Below are 15,633 nucleotides of genomic sequence, written 5' to 3' on the forward strand. Positions count from 1 at the left end.
CAGCTTTTTGTGTTGATAGACACAAAGTGTGTGGAAACAAAAAACCCACTTAACTGTTTTAAATTCACTGTAAACCATGGCTTTACAGGGCTTACTGCTTTTATAAAATATGCTTATCCCACCCAGTCAAAATCTTCAACAAAATCTGACATTTTGAAAACTGGTGTAGTAATACTGAGGTATTAAAGGGTTAGTTCACCCCAGAATGTAAATTCTGTTATTAATTACTCACCCTCGTGTCGTTCCAAACCCGTAAGACCTTCATTCATCTTCAGAACACAAATTAAGACATTTTTGAATAAATTGGAGAGCTGTCTGACCCTCCATAGACAGCAACGCAACTGACATGTTCCCAGGTCCAGAAACCTAGTAAATACATTGGTAAAACAATGCATGTGACATCAGTGGCTCAACTTAAGTTTTGCGATGCTATGAGAAAACCTTTTTTGTGCAAAGAAAACAAAAATAACATAATTTACTCAACCATTCTTCACACCTGAGTTACATCTTCCACCATTTTTGAGAGTACCCAAGAATGTATTGGATGTAATCAGCACTGTTTACGTTCACGGGGAAAGTGTGCGTATGAACGTAATTTGCATAATAAGAATTGTTTATACTTAGGGGAAGCATGCATTTGCATTTTATTACTTTCTAAAAAAGGCGGAAGATGTAGGAGAATGGTTGAGTAAATTATTTTTGTTTTCTTTGCGCAAAAAAAAGTATTCCTCATAGCATCGCAAAACTGAAGTTAAGCCACTGATGTCACACGTTTTACCGATGTAGTAACTATGTTTCTGGACCTGGGAACATTTTAGTTGCGTTTCTGTCTATGGAGTCAGACAGCTCTCAGATTTCATCAAAACTATCTTAACTTGTGTTACGAAGATGAACGAAGGTCTTACGGATTTGGAACGACATGAGGGTGAGTAATTAATGACATAATTATCATTTTGGAGTGAACTAAGCACTTAAGGTGTATGTTTCTGGAGTAATTTACATCTGCTTTGAGAGTGGCTAAACCAATCATAATTAATGACTGGAACTATCAGTTTTATAACTGTTTTGGTCACCAATGACTTACATCGTATGGAGAGAAAAAAAACCCTCAAAATATATTTTTTGGTTTCACAGGAGAAAGTTAGTCATATGCTTCTAAAAATGATATTAGGGTGAGTAAATGAAGACAGAATTTCAATATTTTGGGTGAATTATGATTTGAATGTCATTTACACAGGAAGTATGATATAATACATACCTCTAGAGGATAAGGCATAATATCATAATATCCATCCAATATAGTTTTTTTTACTGGGCCATCCTTGAAAAACACAAACCCAAATTCATCTGTAACCAAAATTTGCCACTCAAACTCTTAAGGTCATATAAAAAAATTGGAGTTTTGCAGTTTAGCTGGTCTTTGGAGCAGGGAAGGAAGTTTAGAGTTTCATTTTATAGTACAATAAACTCTTTAATTTCTAAAGTTTTGTCATAATACAACCCATGCAAGGTAAAGAAATGGTTCATGAGAATACCTAATGAGGACAGTTATGGTATATTTTGATGATGCTAGAATGGCTGTCTGATAGTGCCACATTAGAGTTATGGTATTCTGCAGAACATTTTATATAAATGACCAGCTTTACTAAAGGTTATTAATAATGGGATTCTTTGTCTTATTACTCTAAGAACATTAAACTACCTCTCCTATCTAACATGACATTTTTTTGTGATTAATGAGCAGAAGTCCTGCTGTATCACCAGCCGTAACTTACAGAAGTATCTGTCCAACATAGAGACAGGCGGGAATGATTTGAGAGGTCTGGCTGCTGTAATGAAAGCCAGACTTTCCTGCTGCTATGTTACTGATAGATTGTGATGGCAGACAGGAGATGTTTGGAGAGAATTACATCATTAGCTCAGATTAAAGTACCGCTTCTGTTAGCATCCGTTTCACCATGATAGGACGGACCATGATCTAAAGATTTAATCACTGCCTAAATATTTTGTCAGCAGTCATTTAATGATCCGAGACATTTTACTCTTTAATGTCTCAGATCTTAAAATGAATGTTATAAGGAAGAGAACAAGAGTAAAAGCATGAGGGAAAACTGAGCAGAAAAGCTGCAAGAAAGGTCATGTCCTCACTCGGCACAGCTGTGTCAAAAGATTTGATGAGAGATTTGACCATGGCTCCTGGTTCTGAGGACATGCTGCTTCCGCTCCCATTGCCATTGGTTAGGTAACCACCAGTTGCATTCTGGGAAACGGTCATTCGGCTCCAGTGAGGACTGCCATCTGTGTCAGAGAGACTAACGTCTTCGGTCCATGACCTATCGATCACAGAACACATACAGATATAGAGAGGCCACAGGGGTGTGAGTGTGATGGATAAACTATTACATGCTTTACAGTTAGAAATAAATCTAAATAAATAGATAGACATAAAATACAGACATAATTATAAGATTGGTGTTGTATTTTTATGATTTTACATAAATACAAAGAAGTAGATTGACATAATACATTCTTATTAATGAAATACTATTAAATAATAATTATTTTATTATTGTAAAATCAAATCATAACAATATGGCATTCAATACTAATGAACTAGTTATCCTCACAAAATCATGTTTGGGTCACATCTCATCCCAATAATCAAAAGAGAAAAAAGATCAATTAAATTTGTGTTAAAATAAAACTATAAATAAATATAAAAATAAATTTTTTAGGACTTCAGTTTTTCTTTTTTTCTCACAGTTAAGCACATTTCCTCCTCAAAAATTCTTATGATTATGTGTGATTGTGGCATGCGTAGCATTCTAACAGAGAAAAAAAAATACAGTTTTTTTATTTTATAAAAATGCTGCAATATAATGTCTTTATTAAAATGCAATATTTTATAAAAATACTGCAATAGAACACAATGCCACAAACTAAAAGCAGGACAAATAATTTGTAAATAGTTTTTTACACATTGTAGTATTGAGGATGGATTTTTTTGCATTATGGCACTGCAAAATGGGAGTAAAAATGTTCAGTTAATGCCACTATATAATTTCTTATTTCTGTCTTTTGATTTTGGGAAGAAACATGACAAGCCATGTCTTTTGACAGGTTGTGTGGGATTTAACAAGTATAATCAATGAATGAAAAACAAAATGAAGGCTAATTGTTAAAAAACTAAATCACATTTAATGTCCACAAAAATGTTTAAAAGAACTCAATGAATGAATTAAATAATTTTTAGTACAAGATCATAAAGATAACATTTTTCATGTTTAAAACAAAAACAAAAAAAAACAACTCAATAGACAACATACTACTGGTATAGAAGAGCTAAATGTCCATAAATCACACTATGTGCTGTGTTTGAACACATTCTGAGGCAGACATTTCCTCTTGTACAAAAAAGGTTCAATAAGCATACAATATGCATGATACAAAATTGCTAAATATTAGCAAGAACTCTTAAAATACAGGTCTAGTGACGCCTGTGTTCAGGATAAACCCCAAACGATCTGTATCATCTCTTTACTGTAGATGGATGTATACAAACATGCGAAAGTGTAAAATGAGAAGCAGCCTTAAAAACACAAGAGACATAACATGATGCAGGAATAATATGATTTATTGACATCACTGTCATTGCAGTCCCATGAAAACAGAACATATGTTACATTTGCACATTCACTGAAACGTAACAGTTACTGCATCACTTAAAGGCAGAGAAGGTGGGAAACTACTGATCATGCAATCATATTTTTGCAAAGTCATGTCCTGAACTGTTAATACAGCATGTAATATAATTTCTGATAAACTGCATATAGATGAATATGTTCCTGTGAGATATACAACCTGAGATTTGACAAAACGGCAGTCGAGAACCTGGCTTCCAAGTCTTTAAAAAGATCATAGATGATTTTGTACACTTCATACTTCAGAGTCATGTCTCATTCGCATTCGTAATATCATGTGATATTCACATTCATTGAGAAATTTTCAAAGTGGAATTGGCCACGGATGATTACACAGTGCAAACAGGGATGTGGAGTGGAGCGGAAAGCTTCATGCACGAGGATAGCATAGCTAAGTTGTTTACTTTGATTGTGAGGTAAAGCACGTTTCTCAAAAGCTTGACTGATTTCTTATCACTAAACGACACAGGGACGATACAACCACCTTAACCCTACACCAAATGTAATCCAATATAAATTCATTGGTTAGTGCTTGAGTAAATCAAATGAAAACTCTGTTTGTGACTAGAAGAATCTGTGTGTTTGAAGACTATAACAAGCTTGATATGTTGGAGTGTTGATAGAAATTGTTTGTCTGCCATCTAGTGTTGGACTTGCAATAAAGCATTTAGAAACCAAAATTTCATAATTCGAAAAGTGGCACATGAAAATTCCCAAATGTTTTCATGTAACTCAGCTAGATGTATCTGCTGTTCCTAATGTGTAAACACAGAAAATATGAAAAAATTTCCTGGAATAGAGGCAATTGAACGGTTTACCCTGGTTAATTACATTTGCCTCAGTCTAGTTCAAGTTAGGTTTATTTTAGGCAGAAACAGCTCTTTGGCTGCTGTCGAATTACAAACCATTAAAACAAAATCAAAAAGTGCTGGTAAAGTATTAAAGGTCCATAAATGTTGGCTTCATTCCTAAGGCAGCACAATACAAAGCTATTTTTGTACTTTAAAAAGACAGTGCCCAGTCAGAGATATATATATATATTAAATTAAAGTTACAGATACATCCTTACACAATTTGTTCACTTTTTCTTCCAACTACCCCCAACATTTAAGTTGGCCCTGCTTAAAGTTGTAACAACACAAGCCTAAAGCGGGATCACATGATCAAACACACGTCAAATAGTGCAGGTGCTGTTTGCTTTAGAACAAATACAAATTTCTCCTCTGAGCAGCTGTGGAAACAGCATATGTATTCGTTTTTTTTTTGTTTGTTTTTAATCAAAAATTCTGAATTAGTTTCCACTTTCTCTTCAAGATTAATACTGACACACAGATAACTCTGTGTTAGAATACTGTAAACCAGTCATCAGTTTTAACCCATCTATCGGCCCTCAACTGCTGTCTTGGAGGCCTCAAATGCAGGTCCAGTGTTGATCCTGAAAGAAACAGAGAAAACAAAGGTACATTTAAGGTTTAAATGAAGATTTGGAATGAAGATATATGAAAGATACTTGCTAAATTGAATATATTAGGATGAAAGCTTCAGAATGACTCATTGAGATGAGCGGCATCACCAGTAACTCGAGCGGCATTTATAAAACAAATGTTTTCATCATGGCAGCAAATGCTCAACCTTCATGCATCTCTCTGGAAATCAATAAAACATCTGATGTTTTTCATTTGCAGATTTTAAGGAAGAAAGCCTTCAAATGTTTCCAGCAACCTTAGATGTTCGTTTCCCAACCTGTGCGCAAAAATCATAGCAAACAGCAGATGTCGCCACATACAACATTTTCAAGGGCAAGGATGTAAGGAAGAAAAGACAGTTTGCAAGCAAAGCAGTCCCAGCTCCATTTGAGCACAGCCAATCAGATAATAGTATTGTTCAAAGCAGTGGGTGGGTAGTTAAGGCAAGAAAAAAACAGGCTCTTGAGGACACAAGCTCTTGAACATCCTCACTGATTAAATCACTGACCATCCATAAGCATTCATACTAGCATTCTGTATGAGTGCTGGGCTGGTGCTAGCAGTGCACTCACCTGGGTCAGAGGGAAATCCTTTAGAGAGCATCTGAGGGAGGGGGGAGATCGACGCACACTGGCTGTCCGTTTGAACGGAGGGGAAGAGTTTTTAAAGATCTACAGTAGCCACTCCAACGCACTGCTTATAAAAGCTCTGTGTTTTATTAAGCCCATCTTAACATAAGTAATCGGGTAATCAACACATGCACTCAGGCTCATTATCTTATTAGACTTCTATAATGAAGCGCAAATGATAATGGGAGAAAATGCTGATGCTAGTGTTCTGCAGACAGATGCTATATATTCTACGAAACTAGCACATAAAACAGACATGAAGACCAATGCATTAATGCCAGCCCAATACCAAAGAGTAAACACTATTGGACACGGGTGTTGGACAAGATGTTGCTCGGGACATTCATTTTCCTCAAACAGTTTGTTCAGTGGATCAGATGTTGTTCTTGGTAGATGAAATGTCTCAATTTGCACAAAATAGTTAATTATTTCATTATCAGTTCAAGCTCAGTTATTCTGTACATGAGCGTTTTAAAATATAAAAGATATGACGGGTATATTTGGGTTAAAAATAAGGCAGTGGGAGTCCGTGTCTGTATAAGAAACATGAAAAATAATTATTCAGTGCCTATGACTTCCCACATAAAAATATGGTTTAATTGAGCAGTTGAACCAACAAACTACCATTTACAGTGTTGTTATTGTTAACTAAAACTATTCAAATAGGTTTCATTGACTTTAATAGTTTCAATAAAATAAAATAAAAAAGTAGGAAATTAAAGTTTTTTTTTAACTGAAAAAAAAAAAAGTTGAAGTACAAAAATTACTGAAATAAACTGTAAATGTTTAGAGGCATACCCCATCCTTTAAAATACAGTTATACACAGGAAGGACCATTACTGTGCTATATATTTAATATTTCATACATAACTTTTTAATGACAAAAGCACATAAAAAATGTATAAAACTTGGAATGAAAACAGAATATATGAAACACAAGCAAATTCAAAATATGAATAAATACTACAACAGAATACAAATAATATTAATATAACCCTGAACATTTATAAATGTCCAACTTTTTTAACTTATGATTCAATTTCTTGCAAGAAATAACCAAGAAATTATTTGATGAAATCTGAAGTTCACTTGAGCTTGTCTTTGATCTTCTTCATGTCTTTTAAGGGACTTTTCCTCAGAAGTTAAAAGGAACATCTACCGACTGAGCAGCAAAGCACCTGCCTTTGGTTTTGAACACAGCAGGTAGGGTTTTTTTGCGGCATTATCTCAGTTTGCAGCTACTATACCCCAAAAAACAAAAACTAATGCAAGATGGTGTATAAAAGCAGAGGAGTGAGGGTAATTTTGCATGACTAGTGATTTGAGTGTTCATTGGTAAAGTTTACCACATCCTTTAAAATGTCAGACATTAATTTCAGACACTTAAAAGGTCAAATTCCCACTCTTCATCTGATCATGATATTGTGGGATGCAGTGGACTATACCAGTGAACCCAGACAGCGGCTGTCAGAGATTGAGATTTGAATAGAGATGTGGGTTGTTAGAGTTGAGAGCCCAGATGGATAGCAGAGGAGAGGCCAGTGTTGAGTTCATAAGTGATTGTGTACCTGGCGCCCTGTATCTGCTCCAACTCTGAAGCCAGTCTTGCGCTGTGCTCCTGCTCCTCCTGCAGACGTCTGTGCAGCGTGCGCAGCTCCTGCTGAGCTTCCACCTTTATGTCATTGGCCACCACTACTGCTGTCTGGAGATCAGCCTGGAAACGGCGCCACTCCTCCGTCTCATCCTGAAAGTCCGCACACAAACATAAACACACATGCAGTTAAAGTCAAGTGGAGCGGAAGTGTTTTGGCCTTCTTGTGAGATCATGGGGCTGGTTATGTAAACGTCATTTTCAGGCTCTGTGACTGATGGCCACTGACATGGTAGACTGCAGTCCAGCTTGCATCTGCAGCTCAAAGCGTGCTCTAATGAAGACCGTTCTGGTCTCATACACACAGCCCTGTTCTGCACAGATGGAAGATATTCTTCCTGAATTATACAAACTGACATCCACTGTCAAACATGCAAGGGTTATGCTGTAGTTCATTACAAAAAAAAGAAAGTACAAGAAGAAAAACAGATAAACAATTCCACCTTCATCTGTTTATTCATGGCTTTAATCTGCTTCTCCAGCTCAGCCTTGTTTTCTTCCAGCCTTTTGATTTGATCTGAAAAATAAGGACAAAATTGCACAAAATTATATTTACACTACCAATTCAAAAGTTTTGCATCAGTAAGATTGTTAATGTAATGAAATATTGTTTTTTTTATCAACTAAATAGGGGTACACTATGACTTTTAAACTATAAAAGCCATAAAGAGTTCTGAAATATACATTCTGTTTGGTTAATATAAATAAAGGTCATTAAAAAGTGCTGTTTCACTGCAGATAGACAGACACAGGCTGAGCTGCAATAAAACTATCATCTGCACCATGAAATATCCTCCCCCTGCTTAGAGAGCAAAAGAGAGGAACACAGACAAGCTCACTATGAATCCTGCATGATGCAGTTTGGCAGATATTTAAGCTGGAGGATCTAAGTACTGAACAACTCCGTATCTCAATCCATCCAGGCTGCCAGAACCAATCAATGTGTTTCACTAACTAGAGCAGACTCCAGCCGATGTGTGTGCATGAAGGCCAGAATCTGCCAGATGATGCAGTATATTTAGTATTGGTTTGAGTGTGAGCAGTTAAACATTCACAGCATGGGGCATGAGTGTTTGGCAATGTGGTGTACTGAGAACCAGAGACAGATAATAGTCATACTCTCCAGGTCCAGGATGGTCTGGTTGGTGTGCAATCTAACTGCACGTTGCTGCTCCACCTGGTCCTCCAACTCAAAGATGGTCTCTTTCAGGTCCTTGATCTGGTTCTCAGCATCTCTGTTCTTCTCATCTAAAGTGAGCATGCTGGCTTTATGATCCTGTTCCTGTTTCTCCACCCTCTCCAGCAGCTGCTGCCTGTCTGCCTCCACCTGTACACACAGACGCACATTTAAAACACAGTAGTGCAGCTATTCAGGGGGCATCTCTTATTTAATAAGGCCCTTCCACTGCAGCTCTAACTGGCCAGTTCTGCACACTGACTGCAATCCACAGCCTTTGACTAACAAATGATTAGGTTATTGGCAAAACCTAATAACAAACCAATTTTTTTTTTTTACATCACTTGATACTGATTTGATAAAAACAAGATCATCAGAGCTAAGGGTTCACATCATTACTGCCCATCCCAGACCAACACAATACACATTTTCTATTGTATTTGACCAAATACCCACTTGATTTGTAGGCATTTTCATGTCATAGTAAGATCTATAAGAACACATAAATTAAATTAAAACAGGATGATTGGTTGATTTATCTGGGTTAGAAGTCAATAAATAATTAATATAAAACAATATATTTCTAATTTCAAATAAAAGCTGTCCTTTTTAAATTTATATTAATCAAAGAATCCTGAAAAAATGCATCAAGTCATATTAATTGAGTTAATGAGAAATGTTTCTTGAGCATCAAATCAGCATATTAGATTGATTTCTGAAGGATCAAGTGACACTGAAGACTGGAATAATGGCTGCTGAAAATTCATTCAGCTTTGCCATCAGAGGAAAAAACAGAACAGCTATTTTAAATTCACAATGTCACTGCTTTTATTGTATATGTCATTTAAAAATGCAGGATTAGTAAGAATAAGAGTTCTTTCAAAAACCTTAAATCATTTTACAGACCACAAACCTGCTAGTGTATTTAGCTATAGCATTTAAGATAATATGTTAATGTTGAGACTGATGTTTTAATTAGTCTTATTTTAATAACTTCTTATTTTAATAAGGTTTATAGTGTTAATATGCTCTAAAGCACCGATCCCAGATCTGTGCTGACTGACAGTGTTCTAAAACCCTCTCCAAAAATGTCACAATGATGCTTTGTACAATGAAACATCCATAAGAATCATTAATTTTATACACCCCTGCAATCAACAAAACATTGTTTTTAAAAGAAATTCATTACCAGAGGGCTCCTTCAAGAACGAATAGTCACAGTCTAGTGGTTTTGCACATCTCTACTAATTTAAAAGTAATAAACTAAACTTAACATCTGGAATCTCTAAAATGAATATTAAATCTAACAACAGGTATTTCTCCAGTTTTGCATAAGCTACTAATTAAGAATTAGATCACTCTTGTTGCGGTATAGGCCAGGTCATAATTAACTTGACAGCTGGAGCAGCCCACTCTATACAGAACAGTACAGAGTCACACACACTTCTTTCTTCGGAGCCATGCTCACTGAGTGTGCGCTTATATGAGTATGGCATCTCCCTGGATGACATCTGGACTGAGGGTGTATGCTGAAGCCAAAAGACTTGGCTCACACAAAGCAGTTAAGTCAGAGAGAGTATTAAAGTTCATTTTGCTTTTGGAGGTACACTGGGTTCATGTGACAACCATGAGGTGCCAGTGATGTTCATGTTCTCGTGGGTTTATAATGGTCCTTTCTGTGTATAATTGTATTTTAAAGGATGAGGTACGCCTCTAAACATTTACAAGTGCAAACTAGGCAGCTTTAAAAATTTGCCTTTAGTTTCGTTATTTATGTACTGTAGGTTCCTCTCTAATTTTCTGGTGATCTAGGCAGAACATGGAAACTTAAAATATGCTTTGTGATTGGATGTAATGCAACTTCAATATATGTGATTGCATTTTAATAGGTTACATGCAGTCATTTTTTGACATTAAGAGAGAAATAGTGAGCGGACAGAGCTTTGTAGAACCCGGAGAGGGTATTAGGCAACAAAGTTGTTTACCCAAGTTGTCCTTTTAATATTGTACCACATAAATGTTCCCAAAGGGTACATAATACAATGTCTTGAAGGACTAAGGTCTATAAAGATTTCTACGTATTCCAAGACTGTCCTCCAAAAATCTATCATCGCAAAAATAGGACATTCTCAAGAAGCTAACAAAGTATGACAAATATGAGTCACGTCTGAATTGGCACTAAAAACATCTGAGGTGATGATGGTCATAATTAAAGCCAGATGGGCAAGAGAGTTCTTCCATTTCCAATACCAAGACTATTTTCAACACATTATGAACCTAAGGTTTATAAAGTGCATTTAAAATGATATAAAACTGTTTGCATTCCTAGTTTAAGAAAAAAAAGATTGTGTGCATCTGTAGCTATAGAGGCCCTGTCCAAAATGGCACTGCAAACCCCCACGGTCTTTCATGACGTAATGCAGCTTTGACTGTTTGGTAAAAGTCTGGTAGAAGCTGCAGAGCTCGCCTAGTATTCTTGAAGTTATCCTAAAGTATAAGCATATAGTAAACAGTTTACTATTTCAAACGACAACCATTAATAGTGGAGTTCAAAACCAGAGTGGACATGATCAAGTAAACTCAATGAATGCCATAATGCAACTCAATAACGAGCTTACAACCCATGTACACTTAACAACTAGCTGTCAGCGAATACCCTGTGCACTGTGAGGGTCTTGCCAAATGGCATCCACATGGCACTTCTGGTGCATCAATTCTCACTGGAGTCAGAATTTGCTGACCTGTTTCCATTCACTCATTCAGCAGACTAGATTAGTCGAGTAATGTAGGTAATAGTGAATGAGGTTTTAGGGGCTGATTTCGGATGAAGCCAAAGTCTTCAGGATCACTAGAAGCTTCCAGGCAGGAAGATGGCCCTATAGGAGAGGAACTGACCTCCCTTGCATCTGTGGACTTCAAACAATATCCTTACAGCATTACCAAATTAAAAGCTAGTGATACACAAATAATTGACCAGTATTTAAGCCACTCTAAGATTATTGGTATGGGCCGATAGCTGCATCTTTATATGAAAAACTACCAGTGTGGTTCTATAGCTTGTTCGGCTCATCCTGGAGCACACTCCGTTTTACTGCGTACCTGCTGTAGCTCTTGTCGTAGCTCCATGCAACTCAGCTCCAGTTTGTCTCTATCTTCATGCGCTGCTTTGAGCAGACTTTGCAACTCTGTGTTGTCACTGGCGCTCTGCACTGCCTTCAGTTCAGCTATCTTCTGCCGCTCCACCTCCACTTGTGCTTTCAGACTAGCACTCTCCGCTCTCAGAGCCTCTGTGGCTAGCCGCTGTTCCTCAGTTTTTCTCTCCGCCTCATCTTTAGCAACCTTCTCATCCTCCAGATGCCCTTGAAGAAGCTCTACTTCTTCTTTTAAGCTCTTCACAGCAATTTGTGCCTCCTGATTCTCCATTTCCAAAGCTCTAAGACTCCCTGTCAGCTGCTGCTGGATGTCTACTAGCTTCTCTCTTTCAAAGTGGGAGCTCTCCACTTGCTCAGCCAAGCGCTGTTCAAGCTCTGCAATCCGAGAGGCACGTGAAGCCTCAGCTTCATTACACTGAGCTTGTTCTCTGACCCTCTGGAGAAGGGACTCATTCTGTTGCGCCAAAAGTTCTACACGCTCTCTTTGCTGCTGTAAGGAAGTTTGTAAAAGGCCCTTCTCTTCCACCAGACGCTCATTCTCAGCTGTTAGCTCCTGGACAACCTGTTGCTGGTCGGCCAGCTCCTGTAGAGTGGCCTGAAGCTCTTCGGCTGTACTGTGGTGACTCTCTTCCATCTTCTGGATGCGGTCTGTCAGGGATGCCACTGAGAGCTCTTTCACTGTACCACTGGGCACAACACTCTTAATGCTGCTACTGACTGAGTCGGAGAGTGAGGGAATCTTCTCAAACTCAGAGGATTCTGAGGAGTGTATAGGTGAGCCTTTGGGGTCAACCCCATTAACTGAATGCTTGCTAGAACTGGTAACCAGTGTTGTGGAATTCTCCAGTGTAATAAGCTTCTGCTTCAAAGCCTGATTTTCTTCCCGCAAAGTGGCCAACTCACGCTGGAAACGTCCGTTCTTCTCCCTCAGTTCCCCTACAAGCACCTGGATGTCTCCAGACTGTGCTGGTGTATTTTCTATCTCTGAATTCCCCTCTGGTGTCCCAACCTCTGATGGTGAATCCTTCCCTTTATGCCGCTGGAGCTCCATCCGTAACTTACTAATCTCAAACTCTTTGGTTTTGGCCTCAGTCAGAAGCTCCCTCACCTGACTCTCCAGTAGGTTTTTGTCAAAAGCAACAGTTTCTGCTTTGGTCTTGACAGAGCCACGTGAATGCTTGGTCAGCGTGGACAGACTGGAGGTGCTGGCACTGGTGACCATCTTTTTGGCTGTAGTGCTTTTCTGTTGGTCACGCAATGAGACACGCTCTCTGGAGATGCTTTGTGGGATCTCACGAGGAGCTGGGATCCCTGACTTTTTGGTTGACTGGACACCTGGGTAGAGAGGAAATAATAATGTTCTGTTAGTGCCGGAAGTCTCAGTCTAAATATATGCTGTACAGAATTATTTGCACGATAAATACGACCAAACCAAAAGCATTCCTTTGGGCAACTATATTTATTGTTTTAGCCCAATAAATGATGTGATAGAAATGAATGATGTTTTCTTATGACTAAGGGTATAAGAATTAAATAGCAATATGCTAAAAACCACTAAAGCAACAGCATTGTTTTAGTTAACTAACTCCAGTCCACCAGACCAGAGATGTGTGACAATGTCAACATTTTTCTCATTCCATTGTACAAGGCCTGGCATATCTGTTTGAGAGTTCATTCATTTAGAGTGTAAACAGGACAAAATGTGTTTTGTCTTGTCACTTTTAAACGGCCACCAGGCACTGCCTTACAACAACAACATCTTAGTGGCATCAAAATGGGTGATTTATATCGCCTCTTTATGCTGTTTGCAAAATGGAGGTTAATTATTCTTTGGGAGGGGAGGCTGGTGAAAGGATTTTGTGGGTTTTGGAATAATCAGCAAATACCGACAGAAAAAAAAATATTTGACTGGGGCTTGTTAAAGCTGATGCCTCGCCTTAATACAGAGATTATTTCAGATGGACAGTGTTTTCAAAGAGACCACTGTTTCTCAGGCCAAAGCAAAATCAACACGGGGCGCTGAGAGAGTAGAGAGAGATAAAACTACAAATATAAAGTGGCTTTAAATACAATGTCTTTAATGTACTGTACAACAGAGATGTATAGAAAGCAAATGCACTCTTGCTAATACAGTTCGATAATGTTTTTTAATATTTTGTATTTTTAGGGGATTTTATGGTACTAAATTTTATTTATGGAATACTTATTTATTGTTGTTTATAAAATAATTTGTGTTCACATTTCTTGAAACTATGTATTAGATCTCAGTTTATATGCTTGTCTCAGTTTAGATCTTTTTTTCAAATATTATATGATGTTATATTATATTGTATTATAAGCCTATTAAAGAATTTAACTGTTCTGCATTTTTGTTTTAGAATTTCTTGGGAAGGAACAGCACCATTAACACAACACTCTAAATGTTTTCTCAGGTAACCTAAAAATGTGCTTCATTTAATAAATGTCTAGGGACTGACAAATTATAGAGAACTGGTGCTTTTTTTTTACTTATTCAGTCATCACCTAACAACCACTCAAAGTAATGCCCTGGCAACTAAAAATACCCCAGCAATGTGGAGGCAAGTTCTGTATGTGCAAGCAGCACTCACATTTTCTTCAGAAAATTAAATAATCTAATTTACGGAGCCTGACTTCAGCTTCACTTAGCCACACTGGTTGTTTACCAGCAGTCTTGTGTTTTCTGAAAAAAATATAGCAAATTATAATACATTAACATAATTTATGAAAATATTTAGCGCTGTGGTAAACATAGCATGAGAAATGGTACCATTTAGGATGGCTTTAAGCAAAGACTGATTTGAAATAATGCATGATTAATTTGATTTAGCTCTCTCTCTGACACAGCTCTGGCTGGCCAGAGTTATTCAGATTAATGTATTTGAGTTTTCCTTCTTTATCTTAGAGCTGAAACTAAATGAAACACTCCACCGAGTGAGGCTGTGCTAGGACCAGAGATGCTATAAATCTGTACTCTACCAATCTCTCTCAAACACACACACACACATTTGTTTTTGTGAAATGTGGGGACATCCCATAGGCATAATGGCTTTTATACTGTACAAACTGTATATCCTACCGCCCTTCATCAACCCTACACCTAAACCTAACCCTCACATTGAACTTTGTGTATTCTTACTTTCTCAAAACTCATTCTGTATGATTTATAAGCGTTTTGAAAAATCATAAGTCACCCTCTCCTTGTAATACCTGTGTCATACCCATGTCATTATACAGAGTTGTGTCCTGATATGTCACAAAAACAAGAGCACAAACACACACACACACACACACATTCATTAAAGACTAAACCAGGACACTCACTCTTGCATTATACATTACTATTTTTATCTGAGGCAACATCATAACGTCTCGTAAATAGCTTATAAATTAATCTCTCTCATATAATTTGGTTTTACTGTATAAATTCATAATGTTTTGCTTATTTATTCATACTAAATATTTGTTTTAAGCAGCACATGATCAGGATTGCTTCTTACAGAGTTATCACATTTCAGATGTATGATTCACCCACATACATGTGAACAAATTCAGGTCATTGCCAAAAAAAAAGCCCTTTAATTTGCTTCTAAGCCATTAACTGGGCAATATGATATATGTTTGCTGTACAATAAGTATGGGATGAGATTAAAGATTTAGTATGACTAATGCCTGGGCAGTGCCATTTCTCCACATTTTCATCTTAATACACTGCATGAATCACCCTTTACTGAATTCAACTATTCCATCACTGCTGACCTCCCCCCATGCCAGGGAACATGCAAAGAATCACACAATCATGCACACATTAGACATGTTTCAGTTAAGAATGGATAGTA

The 15,633-nt window shown here is 37.3% G+C and overlaps 1 protein-coding gene across 8 annotated transcripts in view; it reads right to left on the reverse strand.

Moving 5' to 3' along the window:
• The window catches only part of LOC127996387 (cytospin-B), a 105,772-nt gene that overhangs the window by 36,168 nt on the left and 53,971 nt on the right, over positions 1–15,633 (reverse strand). For all 8 annotated transcript variants that reach the window (XM_052591943.1, XM_052591942.1, XM_052591945.1 and 5 more), the window contains 5 exons: positions 11,724–13,111; positions 8,567–8,774; positions 7,891–7,964; positions 7,365–7,540; positions 2,149–2,333 (listed from right to left, as the gene is read on the reverse strand). In XM_052591943.1, coding sequence (XP_052447903.1) covers positions 2,149–2,333; positions 7,365–7,540; positions 7,891–7,964; positions 8,567–8,774; positions 11,724–13,111 — 2,031 coding nt within the window. The remainder of the gene's footprint in view (positions 1–2,148; positions 2,334–7,364; positions 7,541–7,890; positions 7,965–8,566; positions 8,775–11,723; positions 13,112–15,633) is intronic.

The sequence above is a fragment of the Carassius gibelio genome, chromosome A5 (genome assembly GCF_023724105.1).
Source record: "Carassius gibelio isolate Cgi1373 ecotype wild population from Czech Republic chromosome A5, carGib1.2-hapl.c, whole genome shotgun sequence".
NCBI classification, from domain to species: Eukaryota; Metazoa; Chordata; class Actinopteri; order Cypriniformes; family Cyprinidae; genus Carassius; species Carassius gibelio.